The 26,350-nt window shown below is 39.8% G+C and overlaps 1 protein-coding gene across 1 annotated transcript in view; it reads right to left on the minus strand.

Annotated features, from left to right (window-relative positions):
- Window positions 1-5,511: 5,511 nt before the first annotated feature.
- The window catches only part of SLC17A8 (solute carrier family 17 member 8), a 48,338-nt gene continuing 27,499 nt past the window's right edge, over window positions 5,512-26,350 (minus strand). Inside the window, exons 5-12 of the mRNA XM_053895300.1 lie at window positions 25,812-25,899; window positions 21,845-21,931; window positions 21,111-21,250; window positions 20,837-20,986; window positions 19,710-19,842; window positions 13,108-13,218; window positions 8,633-8,760; window positions 5,512-6,627 (exon numbers count right to left, since the gene is read on the minus strand). Of these exons, the coding sequence (XP_053751275.1) occupies window positions 6,283-6,627; window positions 8,633-8,760; window positions 13,108-13,218; window positions 19,710-19,842; window positions 20,837-20,986; window positions 21,111-21,250; window positions 21,845-21,931; window positions 25,812-25,899 (1,182 nt within the window). The 3' untranslated portion in view covers window positions 5,512-6,282. The remainder of the gene's footprint in view (window positions 6,628-8,632; window positions 8,761-13,107; window positions 13,219-19,709; window positions 19,843-20,836; window positions 20,987-21,110; window positions 21,251-21,844; window positions 21,932-25,811; window positions 25,900-26,350) is intronic.

Below are 26,350 nucleotides of genomic sequence, written 5' to 3' on the forward strand. Positions count from 1 at the left end.
AACCCTAAATGTCAATGGCTATATGCCTTTCTCTTAGTAAATTCCCACTCCTCACCCCAAGATTCCTTCAATTTCCTGTATAGGGGATATAAACCTGACCACCAGTGTTTTGGAAACTCCACTCACAAATGCAGCTGAAAACTTTCAGTATTCAGTCTGAAAACTGTTAATTAATTTCTCTGTGTTTAGTAAGTTTCATTCATTCATTCATTGGACAAATATTTACCAAGTACTGTTCTATGTACTTGAGATATATTATCGGTGACCACAATAGACTAAAATCTCTACCTTTGGAGCTTGTATTGAGCTACCATGGGTGTCCTCGAGTCCAGAGATTCCCTGTCCAGAAGATAGAACTACTACTGTTTTTCCACTGGGTACGGGGATAAGCAGTTTCTTGGTTGAGCTGGTCAGGAACAGACTCTGGAGTTACAACTGCTCCTTATATACACTTCCAGCAGGGTTGCGAAATCTGGCAACTCTCACTTTCAACCAATCCTTGTGTTTTCAACCCCCCTCCTCTGACCTCATTATACCCACTCTGTCTGTGCTCCAGAGGTACCCGGGGCTGGGGCCTTCAATTCTTCAGCTTCCATGGGTGCAGTAACTCAAAATAGCTTCCTTCTTATTTCACTCGGTTCTGCTGAGGTCAGTTAAGACTGACATATCCCCATTCAACTTTCTAAATGCAGTTTTCACCTCCTTTCTTTTGTGTTTGTATTGCCATACTTGGGGTGCCTGGGAGAAATTCAGTCCTGTGAAACCTGTCTCCACCCTACTCCCCAAAACACACACCCAGTAAGCATTGGATTCAGCCTTTCCATGTTACTGTTTGTGTACCCAGGGAAATAGGGAAAAGGTAAGGACCTCTAGTTCTTAATCTCACTTCAGTCCAGCAGTTGGTGAGATGAGAGATCTCACTTGTTCATCTGCTGTTTCACCTGTCCCTGTGCTTGGGTCTAAACTGTCATAACTCATTCCATCAGCTGGTTCATGTCTCGCCGAAATAAGTAGGACACTCTCCTGACTTTCAGAATCACCATTGTCTGGAATTACCACAGCCAGGAGAAGCAGTGGAGAACAGAATAAAAATTAAGAAGTAAGATTAAAATATGGCCATAAGAGCCTTGCTTTTAAGTTCTGCCCAGAAACACCATTTACTTCTTAATAAATGCTTGGGAATAGATAGTTGAACCTTCCTCATGGGGTTGCCATGAAAATTAAATGAGATCATGTATGGAAAGGCCTTAGCATAAGGTCTGGGGCATAGTAACACATGATATCTAAAGAAAAGTTCAGTTTCTCTAGTCCTTCAAATTGGTCCATATGGTTATTAACTCAAGTTTGAATCAGGCCAGAATCTATTCTACTCTAATGAATTGATATCTTTATGGTCTCTCCTGGAGGGGGCTCAAAACTCCCTCCCATTCAGGATTTCCTTCCTATAACCTAGTTAGGAACTTTCAGAATGCCACATAGCAGACTCATATCATTTATGGAACTTGGGGTTAGGAGACTAATTCAACATGCCAAGTAAGAGTTCAAAAGACCCTGAACCTGGGTCACCTGGGTGGCTCAGTTGGTTAAGTGACCAACTCTTGACTTATGCTCAAGTTATGATCTCATGGTTCATGAGTTCGAGCCCTGAGTTGGGCTCTGTGCTGACAGCATGGAGCCTGCTTGGGATACTTTCTCTCCCTCTCTCTGCCCCTCCCTCTCTCTCTGCCCCTCCCCAGCTTGTGCCTGTGCATATGCGCTCTCTCTCTCTCTCTCTCTCTCTCTCTCTCTCTCTCAAAAGAAATAAACATTAAAAAAAGATGGGGGCACCTAGGTGGCTCAGTCGGTTGAGTGTCCGACTTCAGCTCAGGTCATGATCTCACAGTTAGTGAGTTTAAGCCCCACATTGGGCTCTGCTGACAGCCTGTCAGCACAGAGCCTGCTTCATATTTTCTGTCCCTCTCTCTCTGCCCTGTCCCCGGCTTGTACTCTCTCAAAAATAAATAAACATTTTATAAAAAAAAAAAAAAAAAGAAAGAAAGAAAGAAAAAAGACCCTGAACCTAGGCTAGAACTAAGTGGCAGATGTAATTAGTGTTCACTCAGTAATCCACATGCTCCCCTTCATTCCGCAGCCACCTCTGAAGTTAGGTTGGGACTATATGGCTAGTGTAGGTCAATGGACTAGAAGCAGAGATGACAGTGTCATTTCCAAGTGGGGCCCCTTTTGCATGGTGATATCAGAGGTTATATGTTCCAAATGGTGAACTACAAGATGGTGAGTGGAGAAAAAATAAATCCTAGATACCTGAGTGACTGTCTGAAACAAGTTTCCAGTCTAGTCAATTAGTATACATAAGAGAGAAACAACATTTGCTGTTAAGCCACTGAGATTTGAGACTTATTACCACACTATCCCTAGGGAAATGAATCAGTTCAAGAGAACTTGTGAAGATAAAATTAAAAGAGACTTCAGCGTCCATTAATGGTAGGCTATGTAATTCAGATGAACCTTCACACTAGAAAAGCTGAATAAAATTTATTTATTTTTTAAAATATCTGCTCAACAGCATTGGAGACTCATCATAGAAGTGAAAAATTACCTGGTTACCATCTGGCCATCTGGACAAAGATAAAAATCCAGAGAAATAATCCTGACATTTGAGGCCAGGGAGCATTTGTTAATTATAACAAAGCCAGTGTTTGATAGCTGAGCAGTTTGATGGCTGGGTATAGAAACAAAAGTTGGATGCTAGTAGAGCACGGTAGTATGGGTTGGGACCACGAAGTTTTGTACTCTAGGAGTAAAGTTGAATTGAAACTACTGAGCATTCATGCTGCCTGTAGCCCAGCTTCAAATCATCTGGGTGGCCCAGAAGATCTCAGACTTTGCAACTGGAAAGTCTTTGGGCTCTTGGAAGAAGCAAACAAAAATCCTTTCTGGAGAGGGAGAGAGAAAACCAAAAGGCATTATTTTAAATCTAAAATCATTTCTACAAACAACTTTTCAAATACAATTTTGGATACAGACCGACATAAGGTAATGTGAACAAGAATTAGCAAAACCAACAGAAAATGGAATCACATGGTCTCCAGATATTGGCACTGATCAGACTTTAAAATAATTATCTTACTGCTTTCTAGAAAATAAAATACAAGATTGAAAATTTCAGCAGAGAACTGGAAATATTTTTTAAAAGACAGCAGAATTTTAAAAGAATCATTAGAAGTTCTAAAAGTAAGAATACAATAACTAAAATTAACAACACAATGGATTGTTTTTTTTTACCAGATTAGACCTTGCTGAAGAGAGAAATAAAGAACTTAAAAATAAATCAGAAGAAGATATCCATGATGACACAGAAAAAGGAAAAAGCCTGGAAAATATCGAAAATGTAGAAGAGATTTAGAAGAGACTGTCCCATACACCGTCCAGCATCTATTTAACTGGACTCTTAGAAATTGCACAGAGATGAAGCAAAAGCAATACCAGAAGAGAAAGCAGCTAAAATCTTCCCATAATGGATGTAAAACATTGAGCCACAGACTGAAAGCAAAATTAAATGGATTTGGCAGGGAAGAAAGAGAGAGAGATTTACTTTTTTAAAAGTCCAAGGTGACTCCAAGATTTCTAGCTCCAGCAAAAGCTTGATGTGATGAGCTAAGAAACACAGAAGGAACAAGTTTGTTGGGGTCAGCAGGAGGCAGTGTAAAAGAGAAACAGTAGGTTCCAATTTTCATCTGCTGAATTTAGCATCTATACAGGGATAGGAAATGTGTCATAATTTCTTGAATAATTTTTTTGGGGGGGTCATATTTAGGAGTCTCCAAGGCTTGCAGTCTCTAAAAAGGGCCAGTCAAACCTTTCTTGTGTCAACAATCTGACACTCTCAGGTTTTCCCTTCCCTTCTGCTAGAAGCTATGGTTTGCTTTCAAGGGCTGATCTACAGATGGATATTGCAGCAAATTGTACGACTTGAAAACTGTATCTGCCTGGTGTTCAAATGTAATTACCTGTACAATGCAACCCTTGGAAAACCCATCACAACAAAATAATGTGTTTTCATTTTTAACACCATGATCCAGAGCTTCATAGGGTTTTTTCTGAATATTAGAAGAGCAAGTTACAGGAACCCTACATGCTTTGACTTATCAAAATGTGGACTTTCTGCATATGACATTGACCTTAAATGATGGAGCAAACACAACTTTGTATTGCAATCTGTACTACTACCTTAGGGATTGTCATGAGTTTTTTAAATAGTTGTTTGACTTTATTAACAGAAGAAAAAATAAAACACTGGCTACCATAAATTTCTCATTTTTTTTTTTACTTAGAAAACAGCATGAGTTTCACAATAAATTCTGGCTTATGGATGAAAATTATATAGCATGCTTTTTCTTCAACAGAAGAGTCCCAAAAAAGGTTGCAAGATGATAGCTAATGTTTATTGAGCACTTTCTACATGCCAGGAACTGTTCTATGGGACTTACATGCATTCACCCATGAAATACATTTAAAAGTATATAATAACATAAATTATATACGATGATATATTGGATATTATTTACTAGAGAGTCAGGCAATTCCTTTTTACTCTCAAAATTATTCTTTTTTAAAAATACACTACAACTCTGCTAGTACAATAAGGGACCAGAAATGTATATAGAAGAAATTACAAAAAACACTTTATAATAATAAGCTACAAGTAAAGCTAATTTTTTCTTTAATATTATATTTTTCTTCCAAAAGTAGAAATGAAAATTTCAAACCAATAAACAGGAAAATAATTTTATTTTCAAACAATCCTTTATGCGCCAATTTAAATTTTTTTTAATGTCATTAAATTTTGAGATTTATCCAGAGAGTATCCATGCTATTGCCTTATGTGATCAAAGATGAATTTTTCAGCACTGTTGGTCTAGTTGTCACAGGTGTTTTCTGTCATGCTCTCATTTCATTTCCCTATATAATTACTGCCATATTATTATGGTTTTCCTCAGTAACATTCCAAATACACTCATTAGGAATACTTCAATCATAGTTGTGCGTAGTTTGATCAAACTTCCAAATATGACCAGCAGAAATGTCTAAAGACATACATTTTTTAAAACAGAAGACTCTTTCAAGAGAATTTTACCTAATAAAACACGTGAACCAATTTCTTAAATTACTAAATATCTTAAAGATGTATAAGTAATTTGGGACATTATTTACTTAACTAAATTCTTGATATTTTGAAGGGTTGAAATTCAGCCAAACCCTTCTTTACTTCTTCTCAACCATTCGGGACACCAGATTCTTAGAAATTTAGCCATCTTATTCAGCTTTTTCCCTTTTCATTGTTCCTTTTCTTTCTTTCCTTTTTATTTTCTTTTTGTGTTCTTTTCTTTTCTTTTTTATGTTCTAACCTCTCTCTGAACCCAGGATCTTTGAATCCAGCCCCTGCTACAATGACAATGCTTTCTGCCATAACAAACCAGATGTTGATATTCTGGGCATCATCTGGGCAGATGTTTCCCATTCTCCATGCCTGCCAAAATAGGGAATTATCCACAAGACCACCCTCTCCATTTTCAGTTTTCATTATTAAAAAAAATGTGCCTTCTCTATACTGAGGTGAAAACTTCTTCCCCAAGACTGCCACCTATTTTGGACCCTGTGAATCTCAGCCCTGGCCCTCAGACAAATCAATATTGTGTTGCTTTAGCTTTCTTAGTTGTAAAATGAAGATAATAAATGTATGTCATAGAGGTGTGGAAATGAAATGAGAATGTTTATAAAGCTCCTGGCACGATGCAGGGTCCCCATGAGCAATAGCCTTTATTAGGAATAGGAAACCCTCTTCTGCGTGGCTGCCCTCAGAAATGTGATGACAGCTCTTGTTTTCTCTGCTCCAGGCCAAATATGCTCAATTCCTTCGATTTTTCTTTGCATAGCATGGTATTGTCTCCCTTATTCTTCTAGTCATTCCTTTCTGAATAAGTTCAGAGCTTTGAGAACTGAACTTTGAGAACTCTTCTTTGAGAAGAGTCTACTGACAATCCAAAAATATTATATTTTTATACCCATTTTGTCAACTGAGAGCAAGCTCCATACCCATAAGTGTCATTGCAAGATATTTTTCTTTTCTCTTCTCTATTGCTGGTCAGGTTTCCTTTCCTCCCCCTCCTATCTCCAGTGTCCCCATATTGACTCTCCGGCAAGCCAGGCTATGGGGAAGGTAATAGGTATGGATACTTTCTGGTTCTAAGGTGAGGAGAAGATGGAAGTGCCCTTCAGACACTAGGCTGTGTCTGAGAAGTTTCCCTCTTCATTCTGGTAGGATGTCAGCTCTTCCTCATCGAGGGTCACTCCTCTCTGTCCTCTCCATTTCTCCTTCTGGACTTCGCAATTCTGGGTGGTGGCACCATAAGACATCTTCTTTTTGGGACTTGCAAAACTCTCATGGTTGAGTTCTGTCTCCTCAGCTAACTCATCTTGGTCAATGATTCCACACTTCTCCTCAGAGAGATTCTCAGGGTCAGCCCATTCCTGTTTCTCCCCAGAAGCAAAGACCCCATAGAAGATCACGCCACTGTAGTGCACCAGGGCAGCTATGAGGAACACATTCTGCCATTCCTCACGAGTCTAAACAAGGAAATACAGTACCAATTAATGTGTTTTAACCAAAAATAGAATTTTTTTTAAATTTATTTTGAGAGAGAATGATATCAGGGGAGGGGCAGAGAGAGAGGGAGAGAGAATCCCAAGCGGGCTGGTGCACTGTCAGCACACTACCCGATGCTGGACTTGATCTCACAAACTATAAGATCATGACCTGAGCCGAAATCAAGAGTCAGGCACTTAACCAACTGAGACACCTAGGCACCCCTTAACCAAAAATAGAGATTAACAGTAGGTTCTAGAGGCTTTCACTGGGACAAAAACTCCTGCCCACCCCAAAGGCAATGCTGTGCATCTAGGAAAGACGTAAGTCAGAAGCATGCCCAGGAGCCAAACAGAATTTGAGTGTTTAGAAAATGAATGTTAAGGGAACGTCTGGCTGGCTCAGTTGGCCAAGCAAGTGACTTTTGATCTTGGGGCCATGAATTTGAGCCCCATGTGTGGTGTAGAGTTTACTTAAAAAAAAATTTTTTTAATGAGTTAACACTACAATGAATATAGAAATTACAGACTACAGTACATGTGCTTTTTTTAATTTATAAAAATACTTTTTAATATAAATAATATGCAAAAATCCATGCAGCACCATTTCACAGGTCTTTTAAATATACAATGTGGTTTCCCTTCACATGGTAGTTTAAATTAAACTTGCTTTAGAAACCACCATTTTAAATATCAGACATCTCCTTCTTGCTTGCTGTTGGATACATAACAATATTTGAACCATGAAAATGCTGACTCTTAGCTGTCAATAACTTACTTATAATCATATTTTCTGTGTAAATACAGTAAATCAAAAAATAATGGGAATTTGTGTGTAAAGTTAGAAGAAGTTGGGGCACCTCTGTGGCTCAGTCTGTTAAGCATCTGACTCTTGCTTTTGGCTCAGGTCATGATCTCACAGTTTGTGAGTTCAAGCCCCACAATAGGCTTTGCACTGACAGTGTAGAACCTGCCTAGGAATCTCCTTCTTTCCCTCTCTCTCTGTCCCTCCCCCGTGCTCTCTCGCCTGCATGCGCACTCTCTCTCTCTCTCTCTCTCAAAATAAGTAAAATAAACTTTAAAAAATACATAGTTAGGTGAAGTTAATATCTGAGATTTATTAGTCATGTTACCCATCCCATGATCTCATGAACAGTGAGGAAGAACCTAGATCTTCTGCCTCTAAAATCCCCAAATCCACCTTCATTTTCTATCAAAAAATAAGAAAAGTTAACCTACACTTTCTCCTCCAAGAAGCTGGAAGATTTTCTGAAATCATATTAGTAATAGACAATCCAACTAAGAAAATAGTTGAGTAAAAACTCCATAGAATCAAAAAATTCTTATTTGTGGAAGGCAGCATCCTAAAACCTTTTCAACGACAGAGATTAAGAAACCATGTGGCCCGTGATTGAACTCTGGATAGATCTGGGTTCCTCCTCTATACCCACCCTCGTCTGAACACACAAAGGCTCAGTAATGACTGAGTGCCACACCCTTGTAGTTCTTATGTAGGGCCATTAATGTATTGTTCATTTGCTTCATAATAAGGAAGTCTAACAGCACTAATATCTTTACGCTGGAACATGCTAAGTAATAGATGGAAACAGGCTATAAAGTTTAATTGCTTAGAATTATAAAGCAATCTTGGGTAAATTATTTATCCTGAGTTATTGCCTCAGTTTCTTCTTTGTGTCTCTAAATAGTCCTTATGATGATCGCTTCCCTCCCCCACGCCCCCCAACACATGCCCCTTTTACTTCTCTGTTGAGAAAACGTGGAAACAAACATCAATCAGCCCTATTGCCATCAATAAATAATAATTTTTTTAAAAAAATAAGAAGGAAGAAAAAAAGAACTTCAAATGACTCAGCCAAGGTCAAGGACATACACATTTACAGTCTGGGGCAGGGCCTTGAGGTCTCAAATCTGTATAGTACTTCAGTCCTCTGATACTGCAACCCACAGCCCCAAAAGAGAACATTACCTTGTGCTTGGTCATTGCACCGACAATGAGGGGACAGACCATTCCAGAGAGAGTTCCCACTCCATTTGAGATCCCCATGAGAATGCTGGCATAGCGCGGGGCAATGTCCAGGTGGTTGACGTTAAAACCTACAGTGAAGCCAAAACTTCAAAATCAGAGTCAAGAACATTTTGGGAACTACACAGCTTTTCCCAACTCTCATCAATCTATTTGGTTTCCTCTGTGATATGGCCAATGGATACCTCTACCGAGAGGGCTGGGTTGAGGATTGTCAGGCTGTGTCTGCACAACACAGAAAGATGTGCTGTGACTGATTAGCAATGGCTCCCATGGGTTCTCCGTGGGGAGAATTAGGACACCTGTGCTTGTAAGTTTGGAACTCCAAAGTAACCGTGTTTGGGGCAATACTGAAAAATTGAACGGATCACACTTAGAGGAAACAATCACACTGTTTACAGTTTGATTAGAACCAGATGGGACCTCATAATACCCTCCTTCCCAGTCCTCAACTCACTCCCAAAAGGCCACCCAAGGTAAGCCTGTCTTAGATGTTGCATGGCACAGTGGAAAAGGTACTTTTTTGATAACAAACAGTTGCACAAACATTGGCGGAATCCTCTGTAACTTACAAGAGACTTTCACATAATACTTGACCTGGAGTCTGTAAATCTGGATCCGAGTATTACTTCTACCACTTAAGTAATTTTTAGGCCTTTGTTTTCTCCTCTCTAATATGGGGATAAAATGACTAATGCACAAAGATGCGGTGAGATGAGCCTCAGGAAATGTGTATGCAAAAGCCCTTGGCAAGCAGCTAAGCTCTGCTAACCAGTGACCACTACACCTGGGACTCCGCCCACTGCTGCCACTGGGCTAAGTGTCTCCCTCTTTTGAGGTCTTGTATCAAAAGATAATGCTGCTAGGAGGGGTAAAATAATAAGTTTCCAACACCTCACTATTTACCTGTTTATCAATAGAGAAGAATGAGTGGAATGAAGGGGGAGGAGTGAAGACAGGGGAAGGGGCTCAGTTCTGAGAGAGGAGGCCACCAGCCCTGGGAACCAACTCTATCAGTAGTGCCCAGGCGTGCATTCTAGAGTTGAACAGACCTGCCTCCGGCAGCTCAATTGAGATGCAAACCTGGACAAAGGATTTAAACTTTCTGAACCTCTGCTTCTTCATCGATAAGCAGGAATAATCATTCTTATAAAATTGTTGTAAGAATTCAGTTAAATAACATATGTTAAATACATGGTACATACAAGTAAAAACCAACATGTATGTTTCTTATGGGTGGTTACCCATCTGTATCATTTACCACCATCTTCCCTGAACTGGCAAAGTGCTTGGTACATAGTACACACTTGATAAATAATTATTTAGTTACCCATTTGAGCCATTGAAATTACAGCAGGGGATTGTAGGTTTTGTTTATTCATGTTTTTGTTTTCCTTTGTCTTGCTTTTTAATTCTCTATTCTGTGCAAAGAACCTGAAAATAGGATTTAAAAAAAAATTTTTTTTTTCCTGATCTGGCACATTAGTTGTTTTTCCCTACCTCCATTCAGGGAGAATTTTGAGAAAAACTTTTCTGCAATAAATATACCTTCCTTTCAGATCCAAGTGGCAGACCATCAGCATATAAAACAGCTGCAAGATTAATTAATCTTACTGTTGATTTGCAAGCGATAAACACTTTATTAGAAAAGAACCCAGAGATAAGAAGCAATTAATATGATCGTTGAGTATTATATTCTGATACAAAGCCTAGGCATCTGTGCTCAGCTAAAGATAATGTGAGAAAAGCCACTTAGATTTCTAGTTGCACAATCCTGGTGTTTAGAAGAAAAAATTCATTGAGAAACTGAGCTATTGATAGATTATTTTGTAGTGGATTAAAAAAAATACACACAAGCTGAGAGAGTCTGTCTTCTCTACATAGGACATTTTTTAAAGTATCACCCTTCCTAATCTCACCTGTCTCAGCTCTCTTGTTGATAATCAATTCCCTAATGGTACCTCTCTTCCTGGCATCCCAAACTCCTTATAAAGTTGGCAGATAGTAGGTCCTGAGGAATCACCATCCACCCAGGGCCATAGTCCTTCCCACAGTGTCACTGTTGGGTCAGATAAACCTTCCCCCCACCCCACCCCCATCCTAGCTACTCAATTTATGTGGGCAAGTTAAGTCACCTTTCTAAGCCCCAGTGTCTTCGCTCTGGTAAAATGGATATAGCAAAATCCTTCTCATAGACTTGTCAGGAGGATTAAAGGAGATATGTCAAAAAGTTGCTAGGATTGAGTAAGTGCTAAAAAAAGAATGGCAGAACTGTTTTTTAGTATTTTGGGTTTCTCTCCTTCTGATCATGGCATAATTGGCAATCCAGGAACAATGTGAAATATTTCATTACTGCTGAGGACAGGATATGAATCCCTTTCGCATCATAGAGCTATCAGGGGAAGTTGTTCCTCAACATCTACTGGAAATAAGTCATGATTGCCCTATCTTTGCTGCTCAAAGTATCGACCAAAGATCAGCAGCAGCAGCATCACTGAGGAGCTTGTTAGAAATGCTAAATCTCAGGCCCCAACCTGAACCTGCTGAATCAGAATCTGCATTCTGTAAGATGCTAGGGTGATTTGTGTGGGCATGAAAATTTGAGAAGCCCTTGGCTAAAGTGTATAATAACTGAACAACACGATTCACAATACTGAATACTTATTAATTTTGTTGTGCATCTGGCACTGCTAGGGGTTTCAAACACTTTATTTCCACTAGAATGTAAACTTTATGAGGACACCATCTGATTTTTTCCACTGCAATATCCCTTGTGCTGAAAACAGCACCTGGCTCATAGGAAGTATGAGCAAATGCATGAATTATCTGAAGTTCATTGCAATCTCCCAACAACCCTGTGAGGTTGTCATTATACCTCTCCAATTTCTGAGTGAGGAAACCAGGGCTTGAGAATTTAAATGAATTAGCCAACTTTTCCTTTTATAAGTAGCAAGTAGTAAAGAGAAACCTCAAAATCAGGTCTATGCAAGGGCACCTGGATGGCCCAGTCAGTTAAGTGTCTGACTTCTGCTCAGGTCATGATCTTGTGGTTGTAGGTTTGAGTCCCACATTGGGATCTGTGCTGACAGCTCAGAGCCTGGAGCCTGCTTCAGATTCTGTGTTTCTCCTTCTTTCTACCCCTCCCCCACTCACAGTCTGCCTCTCTGTCTCAAAAATAAATAAACGTTAAAAAAAATTATTTTTTAAATCAGGTCTATGTACCACCAAACCCAAGTTCTTGGTTGCAAGCTACTTTTAAAATAGAGGGTTTCACCCCTAATTTTACTGTTTAACAGCTCTATTAATTTGAAAAGATCACATCTTTATTTTAGGGTAGTTTAGAAAACTAGAGGTTCCATATTTCCCTGTCTTGGGACATTCATCCTCTGATCTTTCAGGCAGCCTGGAATGGTAAAAAGAGCACGAACATGGAGACAGCCAGAAATGCACTTACTTGTTCCTTTGCCACCAATTGTATGCCAGTAGAAAAATACCTACTTTTTCTGAGTTTTAGGTACCTCATCAGTAAAATAGTGGTATTATCCACTTCCTTCACAGTGCTGTGAGATACACATGATATTTGTAAACTGTTCTGTAAGTGATCACTGTCAGTGTTACCGTATGTTTTAAGGGTAAAAAACAACTAAATTTTACTTTTTCACCCAGTTTTGCATAGGGAGCTTCTGACGCCTGTAAGACAGGGCATGATAGCACCCTGACCTGTCACACAGTTGGTCTCTGCTCCTGTAAAACAAAGAGACTGATGCCACCTAGGGTAGTGTGAGAATTACACAGAGGGCTTTGAACAGTCCCAGGCACAGAGTTGTGCTTGGTCAAAGTTAGCTCTCACTGTCATCATTATTATTCTTACTATGTACTCTCGCCTGTTGGGAAAGTCACTTCCCCTCTGCATTTCCTTCTTTAGAAAATGAAAGCCATGGAGAAGACAAAAGCTTCTAAAGACGCTTTCCACTCTAAAAAAACTTCTGACTTTATGGGACTATGTCAAATGACTACATCATGTGACTTTTGAGCTAATATTAGCCATCTCTAGTTAGAGGGAGGATAGAAAATCAAGAGCCTCTGTGAGGAAGAGTGACCTGGTCCTGAAGTATCGAGTGGCACTTAACCCAGGACACATGCTTGTGCCTCTGCCCACAGCTCAGGGGCGTTGCCTGCACTTTATGTCTTCTTCAAAGCAGGGAGGTAGGGGCAATTCCAGCTTGCCTAGGCTCCTAAGCCTAGTCCTCAATGATCTTACAAAGTCATTCCCACATGATGAAATTCTCTAGCCAGTAGCCTGCTCCTTGGGAATGGCCTGGCTACTAAAGGAAAGTAATACAATATTTTTTTCCTTCCTTCCTCCCAAGACTTGCTGAATCTGTAGAAAAGATTTGGAAAACCAAAGGACACCTCACCTGAAATAGCAAAGCCACTAAATCCTACAGCAAGCACCAGAAAGGAGATGGCTACCCCTTTGGTATGGGAAAAGCCAACCACCAGGAGTAAGGTTGCCTCCATGCCAAAACCTGCAAATGCAAACAGCAGGAAAAAAAATATTGTTTTCATGTCAGTCAGCTCAGTTCACAAATTTATCAAATAAGAATCTATTCATATTTCCATGGACCTAATTTTTTAGTATGTACATTCTGGCACATTGCTTACAATATTACCTGGGTGCTTCATCACTACATGACTACGCTAATATTACCCCAGTGTTCTGTGAGCCTTCCAACATGTGTCCTGGTGCACGTTGAATACTGAGAAGTTCCAGCACATTCCAATGATGCCCCTGGGATGGGGGATGTTTACTATCAGTTGCTTCATGGGTAGTTGCCCCTGCCATTTCTAAATACTAAAACTCTCTTATATACTGTCAGTGATCCCCTCTTTGGTTATGTAAGTTATGGCCTCTCACAGAAAAATACAATGACAACACTCTAATATATATCACCAGAAATGACCAGAACGCTGTAGAGAATATCAGAAACAAAAAGCAGATCTTCATCTCTTGTAAAGCATAAGGCAAAAATTTTCCCTTTCAGAAGTTCACCAAGCTCTCAAGCCTCTTTATAAAAGCCATGAGACATTTGCACAGAAATAAAGCAGAACAAAAGTACTTTCTGTTCCTTTCATTCTAAATAACTGAATCCAGTACAATAAAAAAGGATGAAGAAGTTATGAAGATGTTCCTTCTCACAAAACACACACCACACACATACTCACACACACATGTACACACACTCGAGTTCAGCCAACAGCAGACAGAAAGAAGATGTAAGTGCCATTTCCAGGTATATGAAGTGCCCTGGGGTACATGAAGACAATGATGCTTCATTCTGGAGACTGTCTGCTGATTCCAGACATCTCCACCCGACTGTCCTGTAGTCACCTCAAAGACCATAACAGATAGAATTAATCTATCAACCTATGTTTATAACCCAGACTTTAGATTCAGACAAGCCTGGGTTCTGGTTCTACCACAAAACCACTAATTATGTGACCCTGGACAAGTCCCTTCACCCCTTAGGTGCCTCATTCTCAAAAATGGGGTTAATGATACAACCTTGTAGGATGCTGGAAGAGTAAATAAAATTGGGTATGTAAGGTATCAAGTGCAGTCCCTGTCACATGAGCACAGCTCAAGTCAACCAAAAGTGGGATGCCTGGCTGGCTTAGTCAGTGGAGCATGTGACTCTTGATCTTGGGTTTTGAGTCATACCCCACATTGGGTGTAGAGATTACTTAAAAAAAAAAAAAAAAGACTTAAAAAAAAAGTCAACCAAAAGTCAAATGTTCAAATCACAGAATCATCTTGGACACTTCTCACTCTTCCTCAGCTTTCACATACAAATCTGTAGGTGTCAAATGTGACCTCTTTTTATCCTCCTCCGCTGTCTCGGTCCTGGCTCCCACTACTTCTCACCTGGACAAATTCAATAGCTCCTTTATTGGTCTCCCCACCTCTTCCTCTGACCCGTTCTCCACATCACTAGCTCTCTAAACTACACATTGACTCCATTGCCCTTTTGCTTAAAACTTTTGTCAAGGGTCACACGTTATCAGTATAGCACTTATAATAAACCCTCCTGCTGGTCCAGGTTCATCTGCCAGCCCTCACCGCCCTGCCCCTGCCCCCTATAAAGCTTTCTGTTGTAGTCGCATAAATCTATGAGCATTTCCTACTCACAACACTGTTTCATCCCCCTGACATATTTTTATAGGCTCTTCCTTTGCCTGCAATACTCTTCTCCAGCCACTTATTTCTCTTTTTCTGGAGCAACCTTACCATCCTTTAAAGGCCATTTCAAATATTACTTCTAGGAAGCGTCTCTGACAACACTGCCCTTCCCCACACTGGTGAAGCTGACATCTCCTTTTTATTCCTCATATTACAGAAACTTTCAACATTGCTTTGTAATTTTTCGTTTATGTTTCTGGCTCTGCCACAAACTGTGACGTTATCCAGAAAGATACCAAGTATGTAGCACAGAGCCTGGCTAGCATGTAGTGGGCACTCAATAAATAATGGTTAATGAATTAATGTAAAGGGAAGAAAATGAGACCCGGAATCAAGACAGTTAGATTGAAATACAAGCTAAAATACCTTTTGTAGAACTTGGTGAATTGCTTACCTTCTGAGTTTGTTTTCTCAAAACTATCATAGAAACAGAGCAAGCATCAGTAATTGTTTTAGATGGCCATTCAAAGAGAATCAGATGAAATGGGGAACAGTGGTGCTTTTCAACTGGTGGCTTTATACCACTACTACTTGTTAATTTTGTTTCAAGATTTTAAATTATACATAGGGAAAAATTGCTAGTATTTTATATACTAACTAAAAGTGCTTTTGAAGTGGCCCATTTTAAATAACAAGGCATCTTGCTGAAACTTTTTTTTAAATTTTATTTATCTGTTTTGAGAGAGAGAGAGAGGAAGAGAGAGAATGTGCATAAGCCCACAGGGGAGGGGAAGAGAGAGAGGGGGAGAGAGAGAATTCCAAGCAGGCTCCACACTGGCAGCGCTGAGCCTGACACAGGGTTCGAGCTCACAAACCATGAGATCGTGACCTGAGCAGAAATCAAGAGTCTGACACATAACCGACTGAGCCACCCAGGTGCCTTTGGCTGAAACTTCTTTTACCTTAGTACTCTAGACAAAGGTTGTAAGGAAAAATTAATTCCCCCAAAGAATTAGAATGGAGACATTTTGTGAAAAATAAAACTTACAAATGACACACTGGTTCATCTATAAGGGGGAAAAAATGATCTTTGCCAAATAGTAGATTTCCAAAGGACGGGGTGGGGAGGTGGGAAAACATTTAAGAGCTTAAATAGTTTCTGTCTATAGTGAAAAATGCTAGAGATAGGACGACTATGTTCCAGGAGCTTAAGGATAAAATTTGAATGTCAGAGGTGATCAAAAGACCTTGAAAGTGAACCTATTCAGAGCTGACCAGAAAAATAGAACTAGGATTTAAAGGTCTGAGAAAAATGTTCACTTCATATTAAAACAATCTAAAGTTCACACAGGCAACCGATGGAGCCAGACTAGAATTTTTTACCTCAGTCACACTTAACAAGTACCATAGAGGGAAGTACAAGGATTTGACATCTGTTTTCGAGGATCTTGGAAATGTGCCCTGACTGAGAATGAACTAGAACAGACCTTCATGTCTTAGGTGATCTGTGTGTTTTAAATGATTCTAGCAGCAAACATCCCTTGCCTATGGAAAGAAAAGAAAGTGACAGACTCTAGCAAATGTGCGATCCTTCTCAGATGAGAAATGTCCTCTATATTTCTTCTTAGAGAGTATGAAACCAACTAAAATTACCTATAAGATCATGCAAGTGCTTCATTATGTCCAAATCAATCTGGCTTGTTCAATGATGGCACAAAACTCTCTCCTCATGTATTTATTTCTAGTCTAGCATCTTCGTATATAAGCAAAATAAGACAACGATTTTTTAAAACATTCTATGTAGAACTCACTGGTCCTGCTATTTCAAAATATAAAATGACATGACAGGATATGCAAAGAGGTTTTGAGGGTTTTGTTTTGTTCTTTAAGATGGGAGAGAGGCTAGGGAGGTTCTATGTTTGTATTCTAGTTTTGGTGGGGTGGGGGGAAGAGATCTGCTTTCAACAGTCACTTTGTTAACACTTTAAAATCTTTGAGAATTCTCACCACCCCTCCTCCCAATGCCAACACTATCGATTGTGGAGGATCAATGGGTGAAGTGATTGGGGCAAAATTAAACACAAACAAGACATTCCTATAAAGTATGTTCAGAGTCTCCAAGACATCTGGCTTTAGAAAAGTTTGTACAAGTGGAATTGAAATCCAGAATTTTCTTTCAAATTCCAGGTTAAGAGGTTGCATATTTTTGGCCATGGGAAATACACTTGAATAGCAAATACTTATTGAATGCCTCCTTAGAAAAACTTCGATTTTGTTAGTGTCTTAAACACAGGAGAGGAAAAATGCATTATGTACCAAAAACCTTCTATAGGTTGGATCCATGCTAGGTGCATATTTGTACATTGTCTCATTTAACATTTGTAATAATCTTTGAAAGAAAATATGATTATTCAGATTTTAAAGAAGAAAGTTGGGCTCAGAGAATTTAAAAATCCACCCAATTTTCTCCACCTCCATTGACACCACTTTAGTTCAAGTTACCATCTTCTCTTGAAAGAGTAACCAAAATAGCCTCCTAACTGCTCTCCCTTCTTTTACTTTTGTGTTCTACCTTCTATTCAGATTTGAAAATATAAGTCAAATCATGTCACTTTCCCTGTTTTAAACCCTCTACTTGCTTCCCAGGGCATTTCAAATAAAACACAAGCTCTGCACGTGTCTACAAAGCCTCCCAAGATCTGGCCCTCATCAAGCATTCTGGTCCCATCTCCTGTCACTCTCCACCTCACTCCTTAGGCTCCAGCCATTTTGAATTTCTTTCCCTCTGCTCTCTAACATGCCACATTAATGCCTGCCTCAGGGCCATTGCACATGCTATTACTGCTGCCTAAAATGCTTTCCTGCAAGAGGTATAATAAGGTACCAATCAAGTGTATGCATGGGCAGGAGCAGTCACTGGAAGCTGATGTAGACTTCACAAGAAGGAGGATGAACTCATGTGGAAGGATGTGTGGATAGGACTGGGTGAGAAGTGAAGGTGAGCATAACTCACAGTCAAGAGCAAGGGAGTAAGCAAAGTCAGAGGTGGAAAAAGATATCCAGGGCCTACTGTGGAGGGCTATTCAGCTGGAGTACAATGTGGTAATCAGAGGAGTGGCTCCTGTGTGAGTTTCTGATTGCTGCTGTAACAAATTATCACAAATTTACTGGCTTAAAACCATACAAACTTATTACTGTATAGTGCTGGAGGTCAGAAGACTGAAATGGGTCCTAGAGACCTAAAATCAGGATGTTAACAGAACTGTGTTCCTTCTGGAGGCTTTAGGGGAAACTCCATTCTTGCTTTTCCCAGCCTCTAGAGCCCACCTGCACTCCTTGGCTTGTGGCTGCATCACTCTGATATTTGCCTCTACCATCATATCTCCTTCTCTGGCTCTGTCCCTCCTGCCTCCTCTTATAAGGAACTCTGTGATTGCATTGGGTCCACCCAGATAATCCAAGATCATCTCCCCATCTCAAGGTCCTTAACTTGATCACATCTGCAAAGTTCCTTTTATTATATAGGGAAACATAAGCACAAATTTTGGGAATTAGAACATGAACATCTTTGGGGGACCATTATACTGTCTACCTCAGCTACCTTGAATGCAGTGCCTCAGAGCTTGACCTCTCACCTTCCAGAGAGCAGATCCACACCTGCCAACCTTCAGTCTCCTATAGAGAAGTTCACATCAATGGCAGGGCCAAACATCTCTGCCTGGGACCAACAGTCAAACTGCTGGAAGAACTGATGCCAATAGGCTATTCCCAAGCTCCCTGGTCAGACTTTATACCTGAAATGCTGTTGGATCAGATTATGCCTGCTCTTGCGTAGCCTTCATATAATCTTCACTTTTAAGTGGTCCTGACCCATATAATCTAGAGTGACTGTCCACCCCTTCCCTCCTTTCCAACTTAATATTGCAGCTGTGACCTTTCACCCATAGATGGCACTGTTCTCCACCTCCTGCTTGCCCATCCTGACCCCAATGCCCTGGAGGAGTAGCTTCACTGACTGGGACAATGAGCTCAGAGATCTTGCACAGGATCTGCCATGAGCAAGTCACTTTATTTTACCCCAGTTTCTTCACTGTAAACCACAGTGAGGACATAGCTTAGTGTCTAACACAGAAAGCATCCAATAAATCCTAATTTAAACACAAAAACAAAAAAAAGGTTTAAAAAAAGTGGAAGGTTTAAAAAAAGATGAGCAGTTATAAACATTGTAGGGGTTCATGATTACCTTTACCTCCCTCTTTAGGAAAATCACCCAGCTTCTAATTTGTCTTTGCAAAATCAAAACATAAAGCAGAAACTAAATAAAACAGAAAAGAGTTTGTGTGTGTGTGTGTGTGTGTGTGTGTGCGCACGCACATGCATATGTTAAGAAAGAAGACTATTCAGAGGAAATATTTTTCTTGTATTTCTTACCAAAACCTGTATATACAGAAAGGGATAAACTGTATATACAGAATAATTCTGTATATACAGAAAAAACTACAAAAGCAAAGGATTATGTGTATGGGAGAATATATGGGAAGGATAAACAATAAAGATATATCACAGGAAATCAGTTTGCTTTGGCTTAAGAGTAAATGAAAGAAACATTTCTACAGTTGGAGGTGAGTACTGATCTATCAACTAAGTTGTCCTATTTCAGGCTGCACAAGCTGGATGACCAGTTAGCAGGGGTATGATGGACACTCAAGTATCTGCTGGGGGATGGATTTAGGGGCCTTTAAGGTCCTTTCTAATGATTATACAGAACCCCCAAAATATGCTGTGCAGTTCATCTCATTCTGTAAAGGCTACTTAAGCCACCTATGAAATCCACAGTACCTCCACAGTTCATGATTTTTCTGACAGCAGTTGTGGTCAAAATTTTTCTGCTTCTTAAATAATCAGCCAATTGTCCTCCAATCGGCACAATGATGGTCATAACCATGTGTGGGACTGCTGACAAGAGACCCACCTGGAGAGAAATAAAAAACAATGAGCTATTTTTAGCTGCTTCAGACAGATGCACTTCCCCAATTCCTTGCCCACTCCCCACCAAGTTTAATCATCTAATTATATGAGACCCAGATAGGCCTGAATTTTATAATAAATAATGAATGAGTGAATGATCTTAAGTATAGACCTGTCTCTCCCACCAGACTGGAAGCTCCTTGAGGACAGACCTGACTTCTTGTATTCATCACAGAGGCCCCAGCACCTGCCAAAGGGCCCAGCACATAGTAAACACTTGGCACAAAGTGAGCATTCATGGATGGCTTCATGGATGGCAACCACTATACATATATATATATATATATATATATATATATATATATATGGCTCCTCCATGGTCACCCCGGACAGTACCTGGGCTATGAAAACATCTACCTCTACTAGGCCGCTGTTCTTTTCCTGTAGGAAGGTGGTTAATTCTTTCATAATGATGGCTATGTTTCACCATCTACACCTTTCCTCCCTGAAACGCAGACAATCTAATCACAGTGGCTGGAGACATTGAAGGAGGTTTTTTCTAAACCATACAAGCCAATGGTTGTTATTGCTATAACTACCATTATGGAGAGTAGGGTGGTCTGCAAAACAAGCTTTAAGTCTCTTACTGCTACTCACCAAGTACATTATAAGGGGAAAAAAACCTTCTTGCCTTCAAATCTTTTTATTCTTACCTAATATGCAGTTCATGAGTTTAGCTTCAAAAAAGCCTTTGAGATAGAATAGAACATAAATCTTTAAAAGCAGCTTAAAACATCTTTGATCCTTACAAAGAAGAAATTAAATAGCTATGTATACTGTGCCCAGAACGTACAATTTGTCTGATCTCTAGGGTATTAGGTGTCACAGAACTGTTATGAATTTTGATCAGCAATTTAATTATTTTATCATGCAAAGATTTTCTCAGTAGAAGCAAGAAATTTAAGGTTAAAGAACATTAGAAGCATCTATGTGTTTACCTTACTTATTGCAAATCCAAAGACCTCTTCAAAATAAGCAGGCTGACTTATTAACAGCAAATAAAAGGTCCAGCTTCTGCAAAAATTTGCCACAATGATTGCATAAACTGGCAACGATGTGAAAAATTTTTTCCATGGTGTGTTAAATTTCTAGAGAGTAAAAATACCAGATTTTTAGTGACTATATTGACATATTTTTTTTTCTTGAGAGGACAACACAATCACTAAGAGAAGTAGAAAAGAGGCAAGTCTTCATCTGTCCATCTCTACTTACACTGAGACTAACCACGTTGGCTCCTTCTCCTATACTTGTCTCTATGTAGGTCCTCTCCTCACTGGATATTGTTGGGTGAGCAGCGGGACATTCATAGGCCTGCAGCAGCCAAAATGTGTACCAAATAATCCCAAACATACCTGCAGTAAAAAACAAAAGGCTTAATGATATGGTTTCCTGGCCTTTTGTCTCTAAATTTTCCAAATCTCAAAATATTGCCATATAGCATGACGTTCATCTAGAAAGAAGTATTTCTTTGCTTTTCCTGTTGTTGTTGTTGTTGTTAGCTTGTATTTAAAGAAAAGTAATATTATTCCCATTAAGAAAGTAACTTTAATACAAACATTAAATGAATCATAAACAGACAAGTATTCCACTTACATGATAAACTTGTTTTAATAATCTCTATTTTCATATAGTAAATTCTTTTTTTAATGTTTATTTATTTTGACAGAGAGAGAGAGAGAGAGACAGAGCAAGCATGGGAGAGGCAGAGAGAGAGAAAGAGATTGCCAGGCAGGCTCCATGCTGTCAGCGCAGAGCCTGACGCAGGGCTCAGTCTCACTAATGGAAAGCTCATGCATGACCTGAGCTGAGATCAAAAGTCAGGCACTTAACCAACTGAGCTATACAGGCACTCCATTCATACAGTAAATTCTTAGCCAATCCCAATATACAATAAAATTCCATCTCTATGAGTCAACCATGGGAACTCATAAAGTCAAATTACTCACCATAAATATAAAAGACAGAGGCCCATCCAATGTACTGTACCAACACCCCAGCCAGAGGCATGGCAATCACTGCCCCCGCATAGGAACCTAGAACAAGGAAACATGGATGGAAACTTAGCAACAGTCACTCATGCCGCCTCAGGTCATCTCGAGTTCCTGCTGAGATGATGAATCGAATGGAGCGAGAGTCACAATGCGCTTGTGCAGAAGGACAAACTCCCAGGGTGCCTTACCACAGGGCTTCCAGCAGAGAAAGATCACCAGGTGCCCTTTAACTACATCCAGGTACCATGGAGGAATGAGACAAAGATTGCTTGGGCACAGCAATTTGGAATTACATGAAAAAATAGAAAAAAGCGGTGAGAAAACTCTCAGAGAAATTTGAAAAATTCAACCAGGTACAATATTTTTTTTTAATGTTGTTTTATTTTTGAAAGAGAGAAAGAGAGTGTGACCAGGGGAGGGGCAGAGAGAGAGAGGGGGACAGAGGATCCGAAGCCGGCTCCACACTGACAGCTGGGAACCCAAGTCCGACACGGGGCTCGAACCCATGAATCATGAGATAAGGACCTGAGCCTGAAGTCAGACACTCAACCAACAGAGCCACCCAGGCCCCTGGGAGAGCCACCCAGCCACCCAGCCACCAGGTACAATATTATGTACTGAAGACAGCAAGCAAAGGCACAAATAGATCTGCCTTTCAGAGTTCACAGTTCAGAAGAATTATCACCTAGGTCTTTAAATGAGGGACTTCAAGCTATTAAGAAATCAGGGTTTTTAGAGTCTTGATTTTTTTTTTTTAATCAGGAAACAGTTCTATTCCAGGATGGCAGTGTGAACAGGATGGCTCCTCTCTCCACCTACCTCCGGAATGGGCATATGTTTAAGTTTATTTCTTTGTAAATACTTAACCTTGTAAATACCTATATGTGGATGTTTGTCTTGTCTAGACAAGATAACAAAAGCTAGAGGTCTGGTGTCCACTATGCCCTACAGCTCCGTGATATCTGCTGTAGAAACATGAGCCCTGAAAACTCTTAATCAATATTAACTGAATCAAAGAAACAAAAAAAATTACTACCTGAAATTCCCTCTGGGCTGTGAATGAAAAAATTCTTGCTCTGAAAAAGTGAGTAGCAACAAGATATTCTATATCTCAGACCTCAGTGCTAAGGAAGACCTTCAGGAAATGGGAGTTCAGGGATCTTCCCAGAGAAAGAGATTAAATTCCATCTTTCCAAGCTGGGACTGACTGGCTAGGAAAGGCCCAACCTGGAATCTCAAATCTGAGCATCATGACACCTGAGGGAGCCTCTCAATCTGTGGGAATCATTTTCCTCAGATAGAAGATGGGAATGAAATCTCCATCTCACACAGTCATTTTGAGAATCAAATAAACTATGTCTGTGAAGATGTTTTGTAAGCTGTAATTAGAGCTGCACAAACGCCAACTATTATGTTACTGTAATGTACAGAATGACAATGCATTTTTTTTCAACCTCATACTTCCTCAAACCAGGAAGACAAGCATTCCAAGGCAATTGTTTAGAAAGAGCTGCAGGTCTAACTCTGCTGTGGGTGTGGAGAAGGTGGTCTTTCCTGGGCCAAATTTCCTGGAAGTGAGGGGTAGGGAAATGCTAGGGATAGGGAAGGTCAGGGAATAACCACCACCAGCTAAGATGCATTGGATGCTTTGTGTGTGCCCTCTACTAGGTTGAAGATTCTAGACCCAAGATTGTATTTAACCCTTTTTTCAACCTTTTGGCATTGGTACCAATATCATCCCCATTTATGGGAGAAACCAAGGCTGGGTGAGGGGAGGTAAATTGTCTGAGGTCACACAGGTGTGAGTGATAGGAATCCAGAGTCTTTATCCTTAACTATTTAATAATTCAGTCCTGCCTCCTCCACTTAAATATGCCCATTATTTCCTCATATTAGGAAGCATTCTTTCATGGAGGACATTTTACACTTGAAACTGTCCTTCCCTGTCTAGTAGAGAAACTCTCCCTCATCCTTCTGGACATGGCTGAGCATCATCTCCTGTCATGCCCACAGCCTCTGAGCATACCCCCATGGGGTGTACCACCAAAACTGCCCTAGGGGAGCTGACTGTACCTTGATCCTTCTGTGGGCTGGCTCCCCAGTTCTGTCCTCACTAGCTGGGAGAACCTACTTGACTCGATAGTTCCTAAAGTCCCTGTCAACTCCAATATTTTTTGTGTAAGAACCGATTAACCCCAAATCTGGGTTTCCTTCTAATGACATTTCTCTTTGGCTGTTCTTTCAAACCAAGGCTACACCTTAGCCAGGAAAAGTAATAAAGCCTATGTCTTTGATCAGGTAACTTTCCTTGAGAGTCAAACCATTTCTCAAATCAGCCCTTTGAGGGTTATAAAGACACTAAGAATGGAGAGTGGCAGCTAGTCATTCTTGCTTTGCAGGCAAATCAAAATGAAAAACCTTACAAATAAACCATCCAAAGAAAATAAAGTCAAGGATCTGACAGTTCACAAGGTCAAAATCTTATATTCTTCTAGAGCTAGCACAAGGTCAGTAGTGGAAGGGGAGATGATCCTGAACTACAAGTGAGAGGAGAAAAATGGTTTCTAAGGACAAGAGAGGCTAAAGATACAAAGACATCTCGACCTTGCATGTAGTTCCAAACTAGGCATAAAATAGGTACATTGGTGAATATTCACACCAAAGTCCCAAAGATTCTATATTATTATTATTATTATTATTATTATTATTTAAGGAGGTAAAGAGAAAGAGCAAGGGAGAAATAAAAGATTCACAGAAATTAAGAGGAAACTTTATTTCTCTCTTTAGCTAAGGAATACAAGTTAGTTTCTCTTAGGAAAGGCACACTAGCTTGAAAAACTAGACAGAACTAAATTCTGATCCTAATTTTGCTGAGTCCCCATTGTAACTTTCATGGCCTAAAGCACTTTTGTCTTCCTGGGCCTCTTCCCACATAAAAAAAAAAAAAAAAAAAAAAAAAAAAGAAAAAAAAAAAAAAAAAAATATATATATATATATATATATATATATGAAAATATATTTTACAACTGTGTTGATGGTGTCAGCATGCACTGTCCTTGTTCAATTATTGAAGGTAGACCCTTCAAACACCGATTATTTCAGAAATTCATAGAGGGCCAGTCCCCAAAACATGACCTGGAGTGAGACAACCTTAGCAAGGTGAAGTTTGGTGACCCAGGAATTAAAGTCACATCACTACTTAAGGACCACTAACATACTTTCAGGTAAGATGGATGGCCTCCATTTTCATCTGGAATGAAATGGCAAAAATTAATTAAAAGACCTCTGTGACAATGTGTACATAGTAATGCAGTGAGGAATGTTCTGAATTAAGAACCAGGTGGTACAGGGGTGCCTGGGTAACTCAGTCGGTTAAACATCCAACTCCTGATTTCAGCTCCAGCCCCACATTGGGCTCTCTGCTGTCAGTGCAGTCTGCTTCAGAGCCTCTGCCTCAATCTCTCTCTGACCCTCCCCCCATCAAAACTAAATAAATGAATGTTAAAAAAAAAAGAAGAAGAATCAGGTAGTCTAGCTCCCCTTCCATACCCCGTGTAAACTTGGATCTTAATTTCTGTTCAATGAAACTAAACTATAAACTTTAATTTCAGTTTCTCCATCTGTAAAAAGAAGAGGAGCAAAAGGTTTGATGATTCTCTCTCTTCTGCTTTTGATCTTGGCAAATATCATTTGTTGGCTAATTCGACTACCACATCCTTCTTTTTTACCTTTCTCTACTAAAGGTGCTGGAAAAGCTAGCTTTTCCTAGCTGCCTCTGTAGATGATAAAGCATTGATGCAATTAGGGCCAATGGCGTCACTTTGGGGCTTCTATTATGTGAAAAAAATAGACTGTACCTAGTAGGATCTTTACTTGAAGTCAAAGCATTCCTAAGTAAAACTTGCTATTCTAATACACTTACCACAAAAAGAGGTTGTGGCCAGTCGGCTTCTCTCCAAAGGTGGTGCCCACTTACTCCACATCCCGTGGCAGGCTGGGTAAGTCACACCCTGGCAAAACAGTTGAAAACAGACTATTTTATTTGACCCCAGTTTCTGTTTGTTTAAAATATAGATCCTGCTTCTTTAAGACAGGCTACAACATAAAAGCCCAATTCATAAATACCAAGTAGCCTGTGTCAGCTATTTTAACTCACAGCACAGATGCTGAAATTTGAATATCAGTTCAAATGTAAGAATGGTGGGGAATGGGGAAGAGGTCTTTATATTTCATATTATTATAGAATATCAGTATAGAAAGGGACTTCTGCAATCAGTTGATCCATCCCCTTATTTCAAGATACAGAACCTGAGGTTAAGCAGCATTCAGTGACTACACTCTAGTCTTCATGGCTGTTAATAGCATATTCTTTCCACCCATCATTATTTTCTAAAATGCAGTATATGTCCCTCTAGTGGGACTAGAGTTAAATTTGAGTTGCTACAACAACCTACATTTTTT

The sequence above is a fragment of the Panthera pardus genome, unplaced genomic scaffold, assembly GCF_024362965.1.
Source record: "Panthera pardus isolate Hobbes unplaced genomic scaffold, ASM2436296v1 HiC_scaffold_6, whole genome shotgun sequence".
Taxonomy (NCBI): Eukaryota; Metazoa; Chordata; class Mammalia; order Carnivora; family Felidae; genus Panthera; species Panthera pardus.